Source organism: Entelurus aequoreus, linkage group LG19, assembly GCF_033978785.1.
Source record: "Entelurus aequoreus isolate RoL-2023_Sb linkage group LG19, RoL_Eaeq_v1.1, whole genome shotgun sequence".
Taxonomy (NCBI): domain Eukaryota; kingdom Metazoa; phylum Chordata; class Actinopteri; order Syngnathiformes; family Syngnathidae; genus Entelurus; species Entelurus aequoreus.
This window is the reverse complement of record NC_084749.1, coordinates 3,204,238-3,228,788: the sequence shown is the minus strand read 5'-3', so window position 1 is coordinate 3,228,788 and position 24,551 is coordinate 3,204,238. Positions and strand designations below refer to the sequence as shown.

Here is a 24,551-nt window from a genome sequence, read left to right as displayed (position 1 = left end):
CTGCCGGCAATGCGGACCAAGCTCTGACACTGATCATACAGGGAGCGGACCACCACAATCAGACAGTCCGATACCCCATACTCTCTGAGCACTCCCCACAGGACTTCCCGGGGTACACGGTCGAATGCCTTCTCCAAGTCCACAAAGCACATGTAGGCTGGTTGGGCAAACTCCCATGCACCCTCAAGGACTCTATCGAGAGTATAGAGCTGGTCGACAGTTCCACGACCAGGACGAAATCCACACTGTTCCTCATGAATCCGAGGTTCGACTATCCGGCGTAGCTCCAGTACACCTGAATAGACCTTAACGGGAAGGCTAAGGAGTGTGATCCCACGATAATTGGAACACACCCTCAGGTTCCCCTTTTTAAAGAGAGGAACCACCAACCCGGTCTGCCTATCCAGAGGTAGCACCCCCGATGTCCACGCGATGTTGCAGAGTCTTGTCAACCAAGACAGCCCCACAGCATCCAGAGCCTTTAGGAACTCCAGGCGGATCTCATCCACCCCCGGGGCCTTGCCACCGAGGAGCTTTTTAACTACCTCTGCAACCTCAGCCCCAGAAATAGGAGAGCCCACCACAGATTCTCCAGGCACTGCTTCCTCATAGGAAGACGTGTTGGTAGGATTGAGGAGGTCTTCGAAGTATTCCCTCCACCGATCCACAACATCCGCAGTGGAGGTCAGCAGCACACCATCCTCACCATACACGGTGTTGATAGTGCACTGCTTCCCCTTCCTGAGGCGGCGGATGGTGGTCCAGAATCGCTTCGAAGCCGTCTGGAAGTCGTTTTCCCATGGCTTCTCCGAACTCCTCCCATGTCCGAGTTTTTGCCTCCGCGACCGCTGAAGCCGCACACCACTTGGCCTGTCGGTACCCGTCTGCTGCCTCTGGAGTCCTATGAGCCGAAAGAACCCGATAGGACTCTTTCTACAGCTTGACGGCATCCCTCACCGTACAGGATTACCGCCACAACAGGCACCAACCACCTTGCGGCCACAGCTCCAATCGGCCGCCTCGACAATAGATGTACGGAACATCGTCCACTCGGACTCAATGTCCAGCACCTCCCTCGTGACAATTCCAGCCTCCGGAAGAACTTTGAACATGTCACATATATGTATATGTGTGTATATATACATAACAGATATATTTATGTGTTATTTACAAATGTATTTAATGAACATACATTATCAAAACAAACACTTAAAATAAATTAAGTACATTTTGCCAATGCATTTAGCTTAAAATAAACCTACATAACTATTTTTTTATTTAATGATTAAACATTTCAGAAAAATACAAACAGCTGATGTTTTCTTTTTTTTGAGCAAATGAATGGCTAAAGCATATATAATTCATATTTGCTTTATATATATATTCATATTTTATGAATAAATAGCACATTTCACTGGGGTCACATCAGTAAATCTATTGTGAAAGCTGATGTTAATTGTGTGTTACCATCACAGTTAAATGTGTGTTACCATCACAGTTAAATGTGTGTTACCATCAGCGTTAAATGCGTGTTACCGTCAGAGTTAAATGTGTGTTACCATCAGAGTGTGGTCCTGGAAGTGGAGGGAGTGTATCTGTGGGGCAGTGCCCACACCAATCACATGCCACAACACTACTAAGTTGCTTTGGCACATTGTCAAACCTGCAAGTGCACACACACACACACACACACACACACACACACACACACACACACACACAATGAAGGAGTTAAAGGCCTACTGAAATGAATTTTTTTTATTTAAACGGGGATAGCAGATCTATTCTATGTGTCATACTTGATCATTTCGCGATATTGCCATATTTTTGCTGAAAGGATTTAGTATAGAACAACGACGATAAAGATTGCAACTTTTGGTATCTGATAAAAAAAAAGGCTTGCACCTACCGGAAGTAGCGTGACGTAGTCAGTTGAACATATACGCAAAGTTCCCTATTGTTTACAATGATGGCCGCATGAAGTGAGAGAGATTCGGACCGAGAAAGCGACAATTTCCCCATTAATTTGAGCGAGGATGAAAGATTTGTGGATGAGTAAAGTGCAAGTGAAGGACTAGTGGGGAGTTGAAGCTATTCAGATAGGGAAGATGCTGTGAGAGCCGGGGGTGACCTGATATTCAGCTGGGAATGACTACAACAGTAAATAAACACAAGACATATATATACTCTATTAGCCACAACACAACCAGGCTTATATTTAATATGCCACAAATTAATCCTGCATAAAAACACCTGCGTGTTTGTTATGCTAGCTCCTAGCTCCTCTGCTAGCTCCTAGCTCCATAGAACACGCCAATACAATTCAAACACCTGATCAACACACACAATCACTCAGCCCAAAAGACCGTTTACCTAACCCAAGGTTCATAAAGCTTATATATTTTTAAAAAGTTACGTACGTGACGCGCACATACGGTCAAGTTATCGAATGTTTAGCAGCCAAGGCTGCATACTCACGGTACCTGATATTCAGCTGGGAATGACTACAACAGTAAATAAACACAAGACATATATATACTCTATTAGCCACAACACAACCAGGCTTATATTTAATATGCCACAAATTAATCCTGCATAATAACACCTGCGTGTTTGTTATGCTAGCTCCTAGCTCCTCTGCTAGCTCCTAGCTCCATAGAACACGCCAATACAATTCAAACACCTGATCAACACACACAATCACTCAGCCCAAAAGACCGTTCACCTAACCCAAGGTTCATAAAGCTTATATATTTTTAAAAAGTTACGTACGTGACGCGCACGTACGGTACGGTACGTGTTATGCTAGCTCCTAGCTCCTCTGCTAGCTCCTAGCTCCATAGAACACGCCAATACAATTCAAACACATGATCAACACACACAATCACTCAGCCCAAAAGACCGTTCACCTAACCCAAGGTTCATAAAGCTTATATATTTTTAAAAAGTTACGTACGTGACGCGCACGTACGGTACGGTACGTGTTATGCTAGCTCCTAGCTCCTCTGCTAGCTCCTAGCTCCATAGAACACACCAATACTGAGTTGGCGTGGCGTGGCGTAGTGGGTAGAGCGCCCGTGTCAGAAACCTGAGGGTTGCAGGTTCGCTCCCCGCCTCTTACCATGCCGTTGTGTCCTTGGGCAGGACACTTCACCCTTGCCCCCGGTGCCGCTCAGACCAGTGAATGAATGTTGAATGAATGATAGGTGGTGGTCGGAGGGGCCGTAGGCGCAAATTGGCAGCCACGCTTCTGTCAGTCTACCCCAGGGCAGCTGTGGTTACGAAAGTAGCTTACCACCACCAGGTGTGAATGAATGATGGGTTTTTAACATGTAAAGCGACTTTGGGTACTTAGAAAAGCGCTATATAAATCCCAGGTATTATTATTATTATTATTAATACAATTCAAACACATGATCAACACACACAATCACTCAGCCCAAAAGACCGTTCACCTAACCCAAGGTTCATAAAGCTTATATATTTTAAAAAAGTTACGTACATACGCAAAAAAAAGCCAAAGCTGCATACTCACAGTAGCACGTCTGCGTCTTTGTCATCCAAATCAAAGTAATCCTGGTAAGAGTCTGTGTTGTCCCAGTTCTCTACAGGCGTCTGTGTATCCAAGTCAAAAGTCCTCCTGGTTAGAGTCTCTGTTATCCGAGTTCTTCCATCTTGACTGCATCTTTCGGGAATGTAAACAAAGAAGCGCCGGCTGTGTACTGTTGTGGCTGACTACGTTCGAAAAATACGTCCATTTCGCACCGACAACTTTCTTCTTTGCTTGCTCGGCTTCCTTCTCCATAATGCAATGAACATGATTGAAACAGATTCACGAACACAGATGTCCAGAATACTGTGGAATTATGAAATGAAAACAGAGCTTTTTCGTATTGGCATACCCGTGTTCGCCGGTCTACGTCACGCGCATACGTCATCCTCAGAGGCGTTTCGAACCGGAAGTTTAGCGGCAAATTTAAAATGTCACTTTATAAGTTAACCCGGCCGTATTGGCATGTGTTATAATGTTAAGATTTCATCATTGATATATAAACTATCAGACTGCGTGGTCGGTAGTAGTGGGTTTCAGTAGGCCTTTAAATAACAATAAGAGGTAACAATGACATTGTGCAAAGGTCACTAGAGGTCACTACCAGGTAAGGTGGAGTTGGTGTATCCATTGATGGTGTGGTATTCTTTTCTGCTGCTCCTCTCCCTCATGTCTCCATACCAGCTCTTGTCTCCATACCAGTTCTTGTCTCCATACGAGTTCTTGTCTCCATACGAGTTCTTGTCTCCATACCAGCTCTTGCTCTCGTCAAACACGGCAAACAGCAGCACGAAGGCAGGATTTATCCTCTCCCCTCCACGCAATGCCCCTGCAGTACACACATAGTACTTCTTATAATACTTCTTTTTCTCAGTGGGAACCTTCAAGAAGTATTAGCTGATAAAAAAAAAAAACTGCTGTAAAAAATATATATACATATATTTTTAGTTTGAAATATAGATGACAAATGTTTGTTACATTTATTGGATTTCAAACATTTTGAAGTTTCAGTTTTCATAACTCCTAAGTTTTTATTATTAAAATGACGCACAATAATAATGACAATAATAAATAATAAAGAAATTGTAAAGGATTATTTGGTTATTTTTGTATTGCCCCCCTGAGATGGGTCAATCATTAGAAGCAATATTGATAACTGTTAAGATTTTTAATTTTATTTTTAATGTCATTATTTAGTTTTTAATCTGACACCTACAAAAAAACTAACAAAAAAAAAACATGGTTATCAATGTTGCTACCAATTCATGACCTCTCAGTGGTGAAATTGAAAAATAACCAAGTATATATAAATATAGATATAATAAATATAAATACAAACACAAATGTAGACACAATTATACAGTAAATATAAATGATAAGTTTGTGGTCATTACTGTATGTTTAATCATACAATATTATTTATAGTAAATCACCCTTGCAAAAAAATGGCGTCAACTTTTGCTGCATGCCTTAAATGGGAAAAGTAAGCGCCATCTTATGGTCAATTATAGAAAAATGAAATCTTAAAGGATTACATTAGTTTATGTGAGGATAAATAGAGGATAACAAAAAGGACATTTTTGATAGGACAATGTGTCGTTTTTGTAAGTTTTGTAGACTAATAAGTAACAGATAAGTAAAATAACAATGTTATAATCTGGCAAACATTCTTTCAACACAGCCAACTTGGCTTGATAATAAAAGACGGAATGATCTCTAGCGAGTTATGTAAGGAACATTTGTATGATTTGTGCCATTGCCTGACATACATGACTTGCAGATCAGCAGGACACCGATAAGCCCAGAGTTGAGGTCTCGGACCGGGTCCACCTGAGACGAGTATGAGTAGGTAAGACACTCCGGGTCACCGTCTGTGGGGCCTTCATTGGGGCCGATGTCCCACACGTACTTGCGGTATCTTCCAGGAGCCACGGCATCGTCCTTCTCTTGGCCAGCTGTGGAGTAAACATCAGAAATAAAAACAGTCTAACAGAATCCTGTTGGCTGATTTGTAGAGCTTTTCAAATAATGATAAGGTCCATTGTGGGAAAACATCCTGTGGCAGGAAGACGCCAGCAGCTTACAGGAAATGATACATGCCACTGTGCTCAGAGGGAGCCTAGTGGGGATCACTCTTGAACTCGCTCTGGGAGGTTGAGGCTGACATCTTTTGTCTCCAGCTGCACATGCAAGATCCTCCATGGTGTGTTATTACCACTAAGTACCACAATGTCCATTTTCTTTCTTTGCAACACTTTCTCACCTCAATTGTCTTTTCCACATCTGGGACACAAGTAGTTTGATGTGGCTCGGCTGATTCCTTTGAGGCGGTTAGGGCAAGGTCACCAGTAAGCACCTCAAAAATCAGTTTGCAACAAACCACACCAAGTCATACCTCAAATTAAAGGCCATGACGAGAACTTTCTAGATGTGTAATTATTTGTATAATATACAATTATATAACAATTATTACAAATAATCCATCCATCTTCTACTGCTTATCCACAGTCAGGTCGCGGGGGCAGCAGCCTAAGTAAAGAATCAATCAATCAATCAAAGTTTAATTATATAGCCCTTAATCACCAGTGTCTCAAAGGGCTGCAACTAGCCACAACCACATCCTGGGCTCAGATCCCACATCATGAACAAGACCCCGAGGTACTTGAACTCCTCAGGATCTCCTCCCCAAACTACAGATGGCATTCCCTCCTTTTCCGGGCGAGAACCATGGACTCGGACTTGGCAGTGCTGATTTTCATCCCAGTCTCTTCAGACTCGGCTGCAAACCGATCCAGTGAGAGCTGAAGATCTTGGCCAGATGAAGCCATCCGGACCACATCATCCGCAAAAAGCAGAGACCTAATGCTGCAGCCACCAAACCAAATCCCCTGAACGCCCTGACTGCGCCTAGAAATTATGTCCACAAAAGTCTTACACAGAATTGGTGACAAAGGGCAGCCCTGGCCGAGTCCAAACCTCAATGGAAACGGGTCGGACATACTGCCGGCAATGCGGACTAAGTTCTTGACACTGATCATACAGGAGCACACCGCCACTATCAGACAGTCCGATACCCCATACTCTCTGAGCACTCTCTACAGGACTTCCTGAGGGACACGGTCAAATGCCTTCTCCAAGTCCACAAATCACATGTAGACTGGTTGGGCAAACTCCCATGCACCCTCAAGGACCCTGCCAAGACTATAGACCTGGTCCACAGTTCCACCACCAGGACAAAATCCACACTGCTCCTCCTGAATCCGAAGTTCAACTATCCGATGTAGCCTCCTCTTCAGTACACCTGAATAGACCTTACCGGGAAGGCTGAGGAGTGTGCTCCCACGATAATTGGAACACACCCTCCGGTTCACCTTTTTTTAAATAGAGGAACCACCACTCCATTCCGCCAATCCAGGGGCACCACCTCCGATGTCCACGAAATGCTGCAGAGTCTTGTCATCTGACCACAGAACTTTCCTCCAGAAGGTCTTATCTTTGTCCATGTGATGTCAGATGAGCAACAATTGAGCTGTTTGGCCACACCTCAACACTTCCACTGCCATGCTTGCGTGTAGGCAAGTCACAATTGCTACTCATATATTACAGTTGACTTCCTCTACATGGTCATTTATTTCTATACATTTAGAGAGCGTAATAATAATAGTTGCTGAACGTGAAGGTTGGACTCACTTTTGTCAGATACAGCAAGTAGCAACAACTCTTGAGTCTTTGTTCAGGAAGGACAAAAAGCTGCATGGACATTTTTTAAGCCCTTAAGATGATTTCTCATTGAGTTAGGTGAAGTTGTATTACCTTCAGACTGCTTCCAGTAGGTGAAGTTGTATTACCTTCAGACTGCTTCCAGTAGGTGAAGTTGTATTACCTTCAGACTGCTTCCAGTAGGTGAAGTTGTATTACCTTCAGACTGCTTCCAGTAGGTGAAGTTGTATTACCTTCAGACTGCTTCCAGTTAGGTGAAGTTGTATTACCTTCAGACTGCTTCCAGTAGGTGAAGTTGTATTACCTTCAGACTGCTTCCAGTAGGTGAAGTTGTATTACCTTCAGACTGCTTCCAGTTAGGTGAAGTTGTATTACCTTCAGACTGTTTCCAGTACGTGAAGTTGTATTACCTTCAGACTGTTTCCAGTACGTGAAGTTGTATTACCTTCAGACTGTTTCCAGTAGGTGAAGTTGTATTACCTTCAGACTGCTTCCAGTTAGGTGAAGTTGTATTACCTTCAGACTGTTTCCAGTAGGTGAAGTTGTATTACCTTCAGACTGTTTCCAGTAGGTGAAGTTGTATTACCTTCAGACTGCTTCCAGTAGGTGATCCCCACAGGGCTGATACTGTAAGGTTTGGACGCCAGGTTCTTGAAGTGCACGACCACCCGCTCAGGGGCCTGAGTCACGATCACTGGACCTTGAATGCCTGCAAACACTCATGGGAATAAATAAGCAGCAACATTCATCAGCCGTATTGACTTGAAATTTCTCACGGAGGTCAACACATTCTACGAAACACACCCACTGTAAAATTTGGATGAATCTGGCACAGACCTTTAGGGGACTGATAAGCACATTTACTTTGATTTCACTCACTAATAACTTGAAATCATGACTGGAAATGAGCAGAAATAAATATATATCTAACTATCTGTCCAACATTGGCTATTTACCATTAATGCTACATTTACACAAAATACAAATATTTTCTGCAAACTCCTATCTTTTTATCGTCATGATTTTCTTTTTAAATCCAGAAACATTTCTATTGTTTTATTCCACTGTCAAGTTTGTTCCAACATCCTCGATTGAAATGCATTTTTCTTTGTCACTCTTCTAAATCTACTTTTAAAAAATACATCTCAGTTCCTTTTACTTTCTAATGACTTTCTTACAAATCCTTTTTGAATGTGGTTTGGTAAATTATTTTAATATGCTTAAAATCATCCCTCGCCACATCGCCAATATTGCGGTTTCTCCACATCGCTGTTTTTTGTTGTTGTTTTTTAAGCATGTTTTCCTAAATGAAGCATTTCATGTATACAAATGTCTAAATACTATTGTAGTATTGGACACTAGAGCCCAAATCAATCTGAACACAGTGTTCAGTATCGTGGCCACTGATTGGCTCAGCCTCAGGATCAGTATTATATTGGTTTAAAACAGTGTTAAAGGTGTTATCTTATGTCTAGAGGTCATTCATAATGTTGAAAAAAAAATATTTAGAAGGAAGTAAACCAATTTGTATGCTCTAGCTTTGAAAATATTTGGTTTATAGTGAATAATTACTACTTTAAAAAATGTATCTTCTCAAACTAATTCAAGGAAGAAGGGTTTACTGTATACATCATTTGTACAATAAGGAAGTTTTTTAACTGACTGCATGGGACAAACCAAAATAAATGTTCTTCGAATTAAAGTGTTCTTATTCGACTATTTTGTGTGTACCATTTTATTGTAATATCAAATTCTGTTCAATGTAAAACATGTTAAATTTAGTATTAAAGAAGAAACTCTAAAATAGTGTAAAGAACTTAAATATTTTGTAAATGTTATTTTAACTCCGCAGAGTGTGGAGCTATATAAACATATATATGTTAAACTTAAACTTGTTAAACAACGAATGAGGAATCTCCTCCTAACTATACGAATGCGCATATTGCCCGTCCCCTTAAAAGGGGTGGGGGGGTCGCACTAATATACAATGAAAACCTTAACCTTAGCCCTGACCTAAATAATAAATATATATAATTTGAGGTGCTTACTATGAGGTCTGTCACACCGCTGCCTCTCTACCTGGCTGTTATCTACCGCCCACCAGGGCCCTATTCGGATTTTATCAGTGAATTCTCAGAGTTTGTTGCTGATCTAGTGATGCAAGCCGACAATATAATCATAATGGGGGACATTAATATCCATATGAATACCCCATCGGACCCTCCATGCGTGGCGCTCCAGACTATAATTGATAGCTGTGGTCTTACACAAATAATAAATGAACCCACACATCGCAACAGTAATACGATAGATCTAGTGCTTGTCAGGGGTGTCACCACCTCCAAAATTATGATACTCCGGTATACTAAAGTAATGTCCGATCATTACCTTATAAAAGTCGAAGTTCTGACTCCTTGTCAACAAACTAATAATAATAATAATAACTGCTTTAGCAGCGTCAACATTAATGCTGCCACAACGATGACTCTTGCTGGCCTACTGCCTTCGGTAATGGCGCCATTCCAAATTATGTGGGCTCTATTGATAACCTCACTAACAACTTTAACGACGCCCTGCGCGAAACCATTGATAGTATAGCACCACTAAAGCTAAAAAGGGCCCCTAAAAGGCGTACCCCATGGTTTACAGAAGAAACTAGAGCTCTTAAATGATCATGTAGAAAGCTGAAACGCAAATGGCGCGCGACTAAACTTGAGGTTTTCCATCAAGCATGGAGTGATTGTTTAATAACTTATAAACGCATGCTTACCTTAGCTAAAGCTCAATATTACTCAAATCTCATCCGCCTCAACAAAAACGATCCTAAATTTTTGTTTAGTACAGTAGCATCGCTAACCCAACAAGGGACTCCTCCCAGTAGCTCCACCCACTTGGCAGATGACTTTATGAATTTCTTTAATAAGAAAATTGAAGTCATTAGAAAAGAGATTAAAGACAATGCATCTCAGCTACAACTGGGTTCTATTAACACAGATACGACTGTATATACGACGGATACCGCCCTCCAAAATAGTCTCTTTCTTTTTGATGAAATAACAGAGGAATTATTACAGCGTGTAAGTGGGATAAAACAAACAACATGTTTACTTGACCCACTTCCTGGAAAACTTATCAAGGAACTGTTTGTATTATTAGGTCCATCAGTGCTAAATATTATAAACTTATCACTTTCCTACGGCACTGTTCCCCTAGCATTCAAAAAAGCGGTTATTCATCCTCTACTCAAAAGACCTAACCTCGATCCTGACCTCATGGTAAACTACCGACCGGTGTCCCACCTTCCGTTTATTTCGAAAATCCTCGAAAAAATAGTCGCACAGCAGCTAAATGAACACTTAGTGTCTAACAATCTCTGTGAACCTTTTCAATCCGGTTTCAGGGCAAATCACTCTACAGAGACAGCCCTCGCAAAAATGACTAATGATCTATTGCTAACCATGGATGTCATCTATGTTGCTGCTTCTTCATCTTAGCGCCGCTTTCCATACCGTCCATCATAATATTTTATTAGAGCGTATTAAAACACGTGTTGGTATGTCAGACTTAGCCTTGTCTTGGTTTAACTCTTATCTTACTGACAGGATGCAGTGTGTCTCCCATAACAATGTGACCTCGGACTATGTCAAGGTAACGTGCGGAGTTCCCCAGGGTTCGGTTCTTGGCCCTGCACTCTTTAGTATTTACATGCTGCCGCTAGGTGACATCATACGTGTTAGCTTTCACTGTTATGCTGATGACATCATACGTGTTAGCTTTCACTGTTATGCTGATGACATCATACGTGTTAGCTTTCACTGTTATGCTGATGACATCATACGTGTTAGCTTTCACTGTTATGCTGATGACATCATACGTGTTAGCTTTCACTGTTATGCTGATGACATCATACGTGTTAGCTTTCACTGTTATAATGATGACATCATACGTGTTAGCTTTCACTGTTATGCTGATGACATCATACGTGTTAGCTTTCACTGTTATGCTGATGACATCATACGTGTTAGCTTTCACTGTTATGCTGATGACATCATACGTGTTAGCTTTCACTGTTGTGATGATGACATCATACGTGTTAGCTTTCACTGTTGTGATGATGACATCATACGTGTTAGCTTTCACTGTTATGCTGATGACATCATTCGTGTTAGCTTTCACTGTTATGCTGATGACATCATACGTGTTAGCTTTCACTGTTATGCTGATGACATCATACGTGTTAGCTTTCACTGTTATGCTGATGACATCATACGTGTTAGCTTTCACTGTTGTGATGATGACATCATACGTGTTAGCTTTCACTGTTGTGATGATGACATCATACGTGTTAGCTTTCACTGTTGTGATGATGACATCATACGTGTTAGCTTTCACTGTTGTGATGATGACAGCCAACTCTACATGCCCCTAAAGCTGACCAACACGCCGGATTGTAGTCAGCTGGAGGCGTGTCTTAATGAAATTAAACAATGGATGTCCGCTAACTTTTTGCAACTCAACGCTAAGAAAACGGAAATGCTGATTATCGGTCCTGCTCGACACCGACATCTATTTAATAATACCACCTTAACATTTGACAACCAAATAATGATACACCTATTTAATAATACCACCTTAACATTTGACAACCAAATAATGATACACCTATTTAATAATACCACCTTAACATTTGACAACCAAACAATTATACACCTATTTAATAATACCACCTTAACAATTATACACCTATTTAATAATACCACCTTCACATTTGACAACAAACAATTATACACCTATTTAATAAAACCACCTTAACATTTGACAACCAAACAATTATACACCTATTTAACAATACCACCTTAACATATGACAACCAAACAATTATACACCTATTTAATAATACCACCTTAACATATGACAACCAAACAATTATACAGCTATTTAATAATACCACCTTAACAATTATACACCTATTTAATAATACCACCGTCACATTTGACAACAAACAATTATACACCTATTTAATAATACCACCTTAACATTTGACAACCAAACAATTATACACCTATTTAACAATACCACCTTAACATATGACAACCAAACAATTATACACCTATTTAATAATACCACCTTCACATTTGACAACCAAACAATTATACACCTATTTAATAATACCACCTTAACATATGACAACCAAACAATTACACACCTATTTAATAAAACCACCTTAACATATGACAACCAAACAATTATACACCTATTTAATAATACCACCTTAACATTTGAAAACCAAACAATTATACACCTATTTAATAATACCACCTTAACAATTATACACCTATTTAATAATACCACCTTCACATTTGACAACAAACAATTATACACCTATTTAATAATACCACCTTAGCATATGACAACCAAACAATTATACACCTATTTAATAATACCACCTTAACATATGACAACCAAACAATTATACACCTATTTAATAATACCACCTTAACATATGACAACCAAACAATTATACACCTATTTAATAATACCACCTTAACATATGACAACCAAACAATTTTACACCTATTTAATAATACCACCTTAACATTTGACAACCAAACAATTATACACCTATTTAATAATACCACCTTAACATATGACAAACAAACAATTATACACCTATTTAATAATACCACCTTAACATATGACAACCAAACAATTATACACCTATTTAATAATACCACCTTAACATTTGACAACCAAACAGTTATACACCTATTTAATAATACCACCTTAACATATGACAACCAAACAATTATACACCTATTTAATAATACCACCTTAACATATGACAACCACACAATTATACACCTATTTAATAATACCACCTTAACAAATGACAACCAAACAATTTTACACCTATTTAATAATGCCACCTTAACATTTGACAACCAAACAATTATACACCTATTTAATAATACCACCTTAACATATGACAACCAAACAATTATACACCTATTTAATAATACCACCTTAACATATGACAACCAAACAATTATATACCTATTTAATAATACCACCTTAACATATGACAACCAAACAATTATACACCTATTTAATAATACCACCTTAACATTTGACAACCAAACAATTATACACCTATTTAATAATAGCACCTTAACATTTGACAACCAAACAATTATACACCTATTTAATAATACCACCTTAACATTTGACAACCAAACAATTATACACCTATTTAATAATACCACCTTAACATTTGACAACCAAACAATTATACACCTATTTAATAATACCACCTTAACATTTGACAACCAAACAATTATACACCTATTTAATAATACCACCTTAACATATGACAACCAAACAATTACACACCTATTTGATAATACCACCTTAACATTTGACAACCAAACAATGACACACCTATTTAATAATACCACCTTAACATTTGACAACCAAACAATTATACAAGGCGACTCGGTAAAGAATCTGGGTATTATCTTCCACCCAACTCTCTCGTTTGAGTCACACATTAAGAGTGTTACTAAAACAACTCTCTCGTTTGAGTCGCACATTAAGAGTGTTACTAAAACAACTCTCTCGTTTGAGTCGCACATTAAGAGTGTTACTAAAACAACTCTCTCGTTTGAGTCGCACATTAAGAGTGTTACTAAAACAACTCTCTCGTTTGAGTCGCACATTAAGAGTGTTACTAAAACAACTCTCTCGTTTGAGTCGCACATTAAGAGTGTTACTAAAACAACTCTCTCGTTTGAGTCGCACATTAAGAGTGTTACTAAAACAACTCTCTCGTTTGTGTCGCACATTAAGAGTGTTACTAAAACAACTCTCTCGTTTGAGTCGCACATTAAGAGTGTTACTAAAACAACTTTCTCGTTTGAGTCGCACATTAAGAGTGTTACTAAAACAACTCTCTCGTTTGAGTCGCACATTAAGAGTGTTACTAAAACAACTCTCTCGTTTGAGTCGCACATTAAGAGTGTTACTAAAACAACTCTCTCGTTTGAGTCGCACATTAAGAGTGTTACTAAAACAACTCTCTCGTTTGAGTCGCACATTAAGAGTGTTACTAAAACAACTCTCTCGTTTGAGTCGCACATTAAGAGTGTTACTAAAACAACTCTCTCGTTTGAGTCGCACATTAAGAGTGTTACTAAAACAACTCTCTCGTTTGAGTCGCACATTAAGAGTGTTACTAAAACAACTCTCTCGTTTGAGTCGCACATTAAGAGTGTTACTAAAACAACTCTCTCGTTTGAGTCGCACATTAAGAGTGTTACTAAAACAACTCTCTCGTTTGAGTCGCACATTAAGAGTGTTACTAAAACAACTCTCTCGTTTGAGTCGCACATTAAGAGTGTTACTAAAACAACTCTCGTTTGAGTCGCACATTAAGAGTGTTACTAAAACAACTCTCTCGTTTGAGTCGCACATTAAGAGTGTTACTAAAACAACTCTCTCGTTTGTGTCGCACATTAAGAGTGTTACTAAAACAACTCTCTCGTTTGAGTCGCACATTAAGAGTGTTACTAAAACAACTTTCTCGTTTGAGTCGCACATTAAGAGTGTTACTAAAACAACTCTCTCGTTTGAGTCGCACATTAAGAGTGTTACTAAAACAACTCCCTCGTTTGAGCCGCACATTAAGAGTGTTACTAAAACAACTCTCTCGTTTGACTCGCACATTAAGAGTGTTACTAAAACAACTCTCTCGTTTGAGTCGCACATTAAGAGTGTTACTAAAACAACTCTCTCGTTTGAGTCGCACATTAAGAGTGTTACTAAAACAACTCTCTCGTTTGAGTCGCACATTAAGAGTGTTACTAAAACAACTCTCTCGTTTGAGTCGCACATTAAGAGTGTTACTAAAACAACTCTCTCGTTTGAGTCGCACATTAAGAGTGTTACTAAAACAACTCTCTCGTTTGAGTCACACATTAAGAGTGTTACTAAAACGGCCTTCTTTCATCCCCGTAATATCGCTAAAATGTGTTCCATTTTGTCCACTAGCGACGCTGAGATTATTATTCATGCGTTTGTTACGTCTCGTCTCGATTACTGTAACGTATTATTTTCATGTCTCCCCATATATGTATATATATATATATATATATATATATATATATATATATATATATATATATATATATATATATATATATATATACCTATACCTATACCTATACTGGCTCACCTGCACTGGCTTCCTGTGCACCTAAGATGCGACTTTAAGGTTTTACTACTTACGTATAAAATACTACACGGTCAAGCTCCTGCCTATCTTGCCGATTGTATTGTACCATATGTCCCGGCAAGAAATCTGCGTTCAAAGAACTCCGGCTTATTAGTGATTCCCAGAGCCCGAAAAAAGTCTGCGGGCTATAGAGCGTTTCCTGTTCGGGCTCCAGTACTCTGGAATGCCCTCCCGGTAAAAGTTAGAGATGCTACCTCAGTAGAAGCATTTAAGTCTCATCTTAAAACTCATTTGTATACTCTAGCCTTTAAATAGACTCCCTTTTTAGACCAGTTGATCTGCCGTTTCTTTTCTTTTCTGCTCTGCCCCCCTCTCCCTTGTGGAAGGGGGGGGGGGGCACAGGTCCGGTGGCCATGGATGAAGTGCTGGCTGTCCAGAGTCGGGACCCGGGGTGGTATCTTAGCTACATTTAATGGAGAGTAAAGTGTAGCGTCGTTACATCTAATGGAGAGTAACTTGTATCTTAGTTACATTTAATGGAGAGTGACTTGTATCTTAGTTACATTTAATGGAGAGTAACTTGTAGCTTAGTTACATTTAATGGAGAGTGACTTGTATCTTAGTTACATTTAATGGAGAGTAACTTGTAGCTTAGTTACATTTAATGGAGAGTGACTTGTATCTTAGTTACATTTAATGGAAAGTGACTTGTATCTTAGTTACATTTAATGGAGAGTAACTTGTAGCTTAGTTACATTTAATGGAGAGTAACTTGTAGCTTACTTACATTTAACGGAGAGTAACTTGTATCTTAGTTACATTTAACGGAGAGTAACTTGTATTTTAGTTACATTTAATGGAGAGTAATTTGTAGCTTAGCTTACTACATTTTCCAAGTAGCTTGTCCATCACTGCTTCTATTCCATCAACTTGCAGTCACCTACCTGCCCATGGCTTTCTGTGCGTGGGTAAAGTGTAGGTGGCGTCCGTGTACTCCCTGTAAATCGCCTTTTTAAATTTCTGTGGCGTGTCTTTGGAGCGCCACCTGTCAGCAGAGTAGAACAATGCGCATTAAAGGAGCTGTGAAGTGATGGACAACACAAACAGTGGTCACCTTTGGTCAGTGGTTGCATCATCATGGTGGTGGACATAGTCCCAGCCAATCTCCACAGCAGCGATGTAGTGCTCCTTCAGCGTTGTGTTGGGTGTCGCCTCCACCACCACCACCACCACCACCACCACCATGCACAGCAGCAGCAGCAGCGACCCTCCCATGGCAAAGTTCACCTGCCTAATGTGAGTCTGTGCTGGGTGGACACTTTTAAATGTGGGTGGATGCAGAGTGTGTGGGCGGGCGAGAGAGAGAGAGAGATTGTGGGGTGTTTATCTAAGTGTGTTGTCAAGTTCAAAGTGACACCACACATAACGTAAACAACAGTCTTTATTGTTTTTTTAAATAATACAACAATTACACATTTCAACTAATAACAGTAAGAGATTATTCATATTACCGTGGTTGTAGTTTGTACAAGTACTACAAAATACAATAAGAAACATCTCGAAATAACTTTTTTCTTTGTATAAAAAAATGTAAATTATTAGAACACTTTGTAGTATTAGGTCATTTTGCAACACAGAAACAGTGATGTTAGACAGGAATCATTTGTATTGACAACGGTATTTAAAAAAATAGGAATAAATATTGATCTTATAATAATAATACGATCTTGTAATGTTTGTCTGATCTTGAATGGGATTGTGCTGAAAATCTTAATCTCCCCTCGGGGATCAATAAAGTATTTCTGATTCTGATGTTCATGTAAATTGTGGTTAAATCTTGTAGTGGTGTGGCAGTCCAAAGAAAAAAACATAAAACCAAGCAGAATAAAACAAATATATACAGTCATATGGCGCTCTGAGGCCATGACTATTGTTATGGAGAATATTGCTATCATTTAGCCCTTCCCCAAGAACACATGCTCCTGTACTTGTGTTGTTTTCGGCTGTATGAATCGTTCCAATCACGAAAAGGATAAACGTTTCTTCAGAGTTCCTCGAGAGGTCATCAAAAAGAAAAGAAGAGCGCAAGATTTTATGACAACGAAAAAAGCATGAAGGTTTCACTCCAGTCCAAGCGAGTAGAGTCCAAGAATGTTTGTTTGATGTTTATTATTTCCCATTTAAGTTTTATATGGATATTATTTGTATTTATTAAACATGTTTGCTAAAAGTGTTTTGAAAAGCACCAACTCAGAGTCTAAATAAAAGAAAGAAAATGTGAGTAAAACCTAAAAGAATTCAGCTTTTACCAAAGGCAGCAATCATGAATGAATCTTTCAGCACGTACACAATGTTGACATCTATAGTTATATTTTGATAAACAATTATATTTTGATAAACAATCATACATTAATCTTTCAGCACGTACACAATGTTGACATCTATAATTATATTTTGATAAACAATCATACATTAATCTTTCAGCACGTACACAATGTTGACATCTATAGTTATATTTTGATAAACAATCATACATTAATCTTTCAGCACGTACACAATGTTGACATCTATAATTATATTTTGATAAACAATCATACATTAATCTTTCAGCACGTACACAATGTTGACATCTATAGTTATATTTTGATAAACAATCATACATTAATCTTTCAGCACGTACACAATGTTGACATCTATAGTTATATTTTGATAAACAATCATACATTAATCTTTTAGCACATACACAATGTTGACATCTATAATTATATTTTGATAAACAATCATACATTAATCTTTCAGCACGTACACAATGTTGATATCTATAGTTATATCTTGATAAACAATCATACATTAATCTTTTAGCACATACACAATGTTGACATCTATAGTTATATTTTGATAAAGACGGAGAAAACATGCTACTTGTAAGCGACGTGTGCAACAACAACAAACATGGCAGTAGAGGCAAAGTGAAATCATGAAATGCAAAAACGATACATGATTTATCCACCAGAGTGTCGATACCAATGTCCTTGACCCAGACACACACAACAAAGTTGTAGACCTCCTGACCCAGACACACACAGAAGTTGTAGACCTCCTGACCCAGACACACACACAGAAGTTGTAGACCTCCTGACCCAGACACACACAGAAGTTGTAGACCTCCTGACCCAGACACACACAGAAGTTGTAGACCTCCTGACCCAGACACACACAGAAGTTGTAGACCTCCTGACCCAGACACACACACAGAAGTTGTAGACCTCCTGACCCAGACACACACAGAAGTTGTAGACCTCCTGACCCAGACACACACAGAAGTTGTAGACCTCCTGACCCAGACACACACAGAAGTTGTAGACCTCCTGACCCAGACACACACACAGAAGTTGTAGAGCTCCTGACCCAGACACACACAAAGAAGTTGTAGACCTCCTGACGCAGACACACACAGAAATTGTAGACCTCCTGACCCAGACACACACACAGAAATTGTAGACCTCCTGACCCAGACACAAACAGAAATTGTAGACCTCCTGACCCAGACACACACAGAAATTGTAGACCTCCTGACCCAGACACACACAGAAATTGTAGACCTCCTGACCCAGACACACACACAGAAGTTGTAGACCTCCTGACCCAGACACACACACAGAAGTTGTAGACCTCCTGACCCAGACACACACAAAGAAGTTGTAGACCTCCTGACCCAGACACACACAAAGAAGTTGTAGACCTCCTGACCCAGACACACACAAAGAAATTGTAGACCTCCTGACCCAGACACACACAGAGAAGTTGTAGACCTCCTGACCCAGACACACACACAGAAGTTGTAGACCTCCTGACCCAGACACACACAGAAGTTGTAGACCTCCTGACCCAGACACACACAAAGAAGTTGTAGACCTCCTGACCCAGACACACACAGAAATTGTAGACCTCCTGAGCCAGACACACACACAGAAGTTGTAGACCTCCTGACCCAGACACACACACAGAAATTGTAGACCTCCTGACCCAGACACACACACAGAAGTTGTAGACCTCCTGACCCAGACACACACAAAGAAGTTGTAGACCTCCTGACCCAGACACGCACGGAAGTTGTAGACCTCCTGACCCAGACACACACAAAGAAGTTGTAGACCTCCTGAACCAGACACACACAAAGAAATTGTAGACCTCCTGACCCAGACACACACACAGAAGTTGTAGACCTCTTGACCCGGACACACACAGAAGTTGTAGACCTCCTGACCCAGACACACACAAAGAAGTTGTAGACCTCCTGACCCAGACACACACAGAAATTGTAGACCTCCTGACCCAGGCACACACAAAGAAGTTGTAGACCTCCTGACCCAGACACACACAAAGAAGTTGTAGACCTCCTGACCCAAACACACACAGAAGTTGTAGACCTCCTGACCCAGACACACACAAAGAAGCTGTAGACCTCCTGACCCAGACACACACGAAGAAATTGTAGACCTCCTGACCCAGACATACACACAGAAGTTGTAGACCTCCTGACCCAGACACACACAGAAGTTGTAGACCTCCTGACCCAGACACACACACAGAAGTTGTAGACCTCCTGACCCAGACACACACAAAGAAATTGTAGACCTCCTGACCCAGACACACACAAAGAAGTTGTAGACCTCCTGACCCAGACACACACAAAGAAGTTTTAGACCTCCTGACCCAGACACACACAGAAGTTGTAGACCTCCTGACCCAGACACACACAAAGAAGTTGTAGACCTCCTGACCCAGACACACACAAAGAAGTTGTAGACCTCCTGACCCAGACACACACAGAAATTGTAGACCTCCTGACCCAGACACACACAGAAATTGTAGACCTCCTGACCCATACACACACAAAGAAGTTGTAGACCTCCTGACCCAGACACACACAGAAGTTGTAGACCTCCTGACCCAGACACACACAAAGAAGTTGTAGACCTCCTGACCCAGACACACACAGAAGTTGTAGACCTCCTGACCCAGACACACACACAGAAGTTGTAGACCTCCTGACCCAGACACACACACAGAAGTTGTAGACCTCCTGACCCAGACACACACAGAAGTTGTAGACCTCCTGACCCAGACACACACAACGAAGTTGTAGACCTCCTGACCCAGACACACACACAGAAGTTGTAGACCTCCTGACCCAGACACACACAGAAATTGTAGACCTCCTGACCCAGACACACACAGAAATTGTAGACCTCCTGACCCAGACACACACACAGAAGTTGTAGACCTCCTGACCCAGACACACACACAGAAGTTGTAGACCTCCTGACCCAGACACACACAAAGAAGTTGTAGACCTCCTGACCCAGACACACACAAAGAAGTTGTAGACCTCCTGACCCAGACACACACAAAGAAATTGTAGACCTCCTGACCCAGACACACACAGAGAAGTTGTAGACCTCCTGACCCAGACACACACACAGAAGTTGTAGACCTCCTGACCCAGACACACACAGAAGTTGTAGACCTCCTGACCCAGACACACACAAAGAAGTTGTAGACCTCCTGACCCAGACACACACAGAAATTGTAGACCTCCTGAGCCAGACACACACACAGAAGTTGTAGACCTCCTGACCCAGACACACACACAGAAATTGTAGACCTCCTGACCCAGACACACACACAGAAGTTGTAGACCTCCTGACCCAGACACACACAAAGAAGTTGTAGACCTCCTGACCCAGACACGCACGGAAGTTGTAGACCTCCTGACCCAGACACACACAAAGAAGTTGTAGACCTCCTGAACCAGACACACACAAAGAAATTGTAGACCTCCTGACCCAGACACACACACAGAAGTTGTAGACCTCTTGACCCGGACACACACAGAAGTTGTAGACCTCCTGACCCAGACACACACAAAGAAGTTGTAGACCTCCTGACCCAGACACACACAGAAATTGTAGACCTCCTGACCCAGGCACACACAAAGAAGTTGTAGACCTCCTGACCCAGACACACACAAAGAAGTTGTAGACCTCCTGACCCAAACACACACAGAAGTTGTAGACCTCCTGACCCAGACACACACAAAGAAGCTGTAGACCTCCTGACCCAGACACACACGAAGAAATTGTAGACCTCCTGACCCAGACATACACACAGAAGTTGTAGACCTCCTGACCCAGACACACACAGAAGTTGTAGACCTCCTGACCCAGACACACACACAGAAGTTGTAGACCTCCTGACCCAGACACACACAAAGAAATTGTAGACCTCCTGACCCAGACACACACAAAGAAGTTGTAGACCTCCTGACCCAGACACACACAAAGAAGTTTTAGACCTCCTGACCCAGACACACACAGAAGTTGTAGACCTCCTGACCCAGACACACACAAAGAAGTTGTAGACCTCCTGACCCAGACACACACAAAGAAGTTGTAGACCTCCTGACCCAGACACACACAGAAATTGTAGACCTCCTGACCCAGACACACACAGAAATTGTAGACCTCCTGACCCATACACACACAAAGAAGTTGTAGACCTCCTGACCCAGACACACACAGAAGTTGTAGACCTCCTGACCCAGACACACACAAAGAAGTTGTAGACCTCCTGACCCAGACACACACAGAAGTTGTAGACCTCCTGACCCAGACACACACACAGAAGTTGTAGACCTCCTGACCCAGACACACACACAGAAGTTGTAGACCTCCTGACCCAGACACACACAGAAGTTGTAGACCTCCTGACCCAGACACACACAACGAAGTTGTAGACCTCCTGACCCAGACACACACACAGAAGTTGTAGACCTCCTGACCCAGACACACACAAAGAAGTTGTAGACCTCCTGACCCAGACACACACAGAAGTTGTAGACCTCCTGACCCAGACACACACAAGGAAGCTGTAGACCTCCTGACCCAGACACACACAAAGAAATTGTAGACCTCCTGACCCAGACACACACACAGAAGTTGTAGACCTCCTGACCCAGACACACACACAGAAGTTGTAGACCTCCTGACCCAGACACACACACAGAAGTTGTAGACCTCCTGACCCAGACACACACAAAGAAGTTGTAGACCTCCTGACCCAGACACACACACAGAAGTTGTAGACCTCCTGACCCAGACACACACACAGAAGTTGTAGACCTCCTGACCCAGACACACACAGAAGTTGTAGACCTCCTGACCCAGACACACACAGAAGTTGTAGACCTCCTGACCCAGACACACACAAAGAAGTTGTAGACCTCCTGACCCAGACACACACAGAAATTGTAGACCTCCTGACCCATACACACACACAGAAGTTGTAGACCTCCTGACCCATACACACACAAAGAAGTTGTAGACCTCCTGACCCAGACACACAAAAAGAAGTTGTAGACCTCCTGACCCAGACACACACACAGAAGTTGTAGACCTCCTGACCCAGACACACACACAGAAGTTGTAGACCTCCTGACCCACACACACACACAGAAGTTGTAGACCTCCTGACCCAGACACACACAAAGAAGTTGTAGACCTCCTGACCCAGACACACACAGAAGTTGTAGACCTCCTGACCCAGACACACACAAAGAAGTTGTAGACCTCCTGACCCAGACACACACAGAAGTTGTAGACCTCCTGACCCAGACACACACAAAGATGTTGTAGACCTCCTGACCCAGACACACACACAGAAGTTGTAGACCTCCGGACCCAGACAAACACAAAGAAGTTGTAGACCTCCTGACCCAGACACACATAGAGGTTGTAGACCTCTTGACCCAGACACACACAAGGAAGCTGTAGACCTCCTGACCCAGACACACACAAAGAAATTGTAGACCTCCTGACCCAGACACACACACAGAAGTTGTAGACCTCCTGACCCAGACACACACACAGAAGTTGTAGACCTCCTGACCCAGACACACACAAAGAAGTTGTAGACCTCCTGACCCAGACACACACAGAAGTTGTAGACCTCCTGACCCAGACACACACAGAAATTGTAGACCTCCTGACCCAGACACACACAAAGAAGTTGTAGACCTCCTGACCCAGACACACACAGAAGTTGTAGACCTCCTGACCCAGACACACACAAAGAAGTTGTAGACCTCCTGACCCAGACACACACAGAAGTTGTAGACCTCCTGACCCAGACACACACACAGAAGTTGTAAACCTCCTGACCCAGACACACACACAGAAGTTGTAGACCTCCTGACCCAGACACACACACAGAAGTTGTAGACCTCCTGACCCAGACACACACAAAGAAGTTGTAGACCTCCTGACCCAGACACACACAGAAGTTGTAGACCTCCTGACCCAGACACACACAAAGAAGTTGTAGACCTCCTGACCCAGACACACACACAGAAGTTGTAGACCTCCTGACCCAGACACACACAAAGAAGTTGTAGACCTCCTGACCCAGACACACACAGAAGCTGTAGACCTCCTGACCCAGACACACACAAGGTAGCTGTAGACCTCCTGACCCAGACACACACAAAGAAATTGTAGACCTCCTGACCCAGACACACACACAGAAGTTGTAGACCTCCTGACCCAGACACACACACAGAAGTTGTAGACCTCCTGACCCAGACACACACACAGAAGTTGTAGACCTCCTGACCCAGACACACACACAGAAGTTGTAGACCTCCTGACCCAGACACACACACAGAAGTTGTAGACCTCCTGACCCAGACACACACACAGAAGTTGTAGACCTCCTGACCCAGACACACACAAAGAAGTTGTAGACCTCCTGACCCAGACACACACAGAAGTTGTAGACCTCCTGACCCAGACACACACAAAGAAGTTGTAGACCTCCTGACCCAGACACACACACAGAAGTTGTAGACCTCCTGACCCAGACACACACACAGAAGTTGTAGACCTCCTGACCCAGACACACACAAAGAAGTTGTAGACCTCCTGACCCAGACACACACAGAAGTTGTAGACCTCCTGACCCAGACACACACAAGGAAGTTGTAGACCTCCT

At 41.6% G+C, this 24,551-nt stretch overlaps 2 protein-coding genes across 4 annotated transcripts in view; one reads left to right on the top strand and one right to left on the bottom strand.

Annotated features, from left to right (window-relative positions):
* Positions 1-24,551, top strand: part of lpla (lipoprotein lipase a) — a 743,422-nt gene that overhangs the window by 457,291 nt on the left and 261,580 nt on the right. The window lies entirely within an intron of this gene.
* Positions 1-24,551, bottom strand: part of f8 (coagulation factor VIII, procoagulant component) — a 243,650-nt gene that overhangs the window by 91,597 nt on the left and 127,502 nt on the right. For 2 of the 3 annotated variants that reach the window (XM_062027658.1, XM_062027660.1), the window contains 2 exons: positions 4,155-4,266; positions 1,560-1,663 (listed from right to left, as the gene is read on the bottom strand). In XM_062027658.1, the coding sequence (XP_061883642.1) occupies positions 1,560-1,663; positions 4,155-4,266 (216 nt within the window). Of the gene's footprint in view, positions 1-1,559; positions 1,664-4,154; positions 4,380-5,319; positions 5,506-7,856; positions 7,980-16,444; positions 16,546-16,614; positions 16,791-24,551 lie in introns of those variants that run through there. The other variant, XM_062027659.1, reaches the window with a different exon arrangement.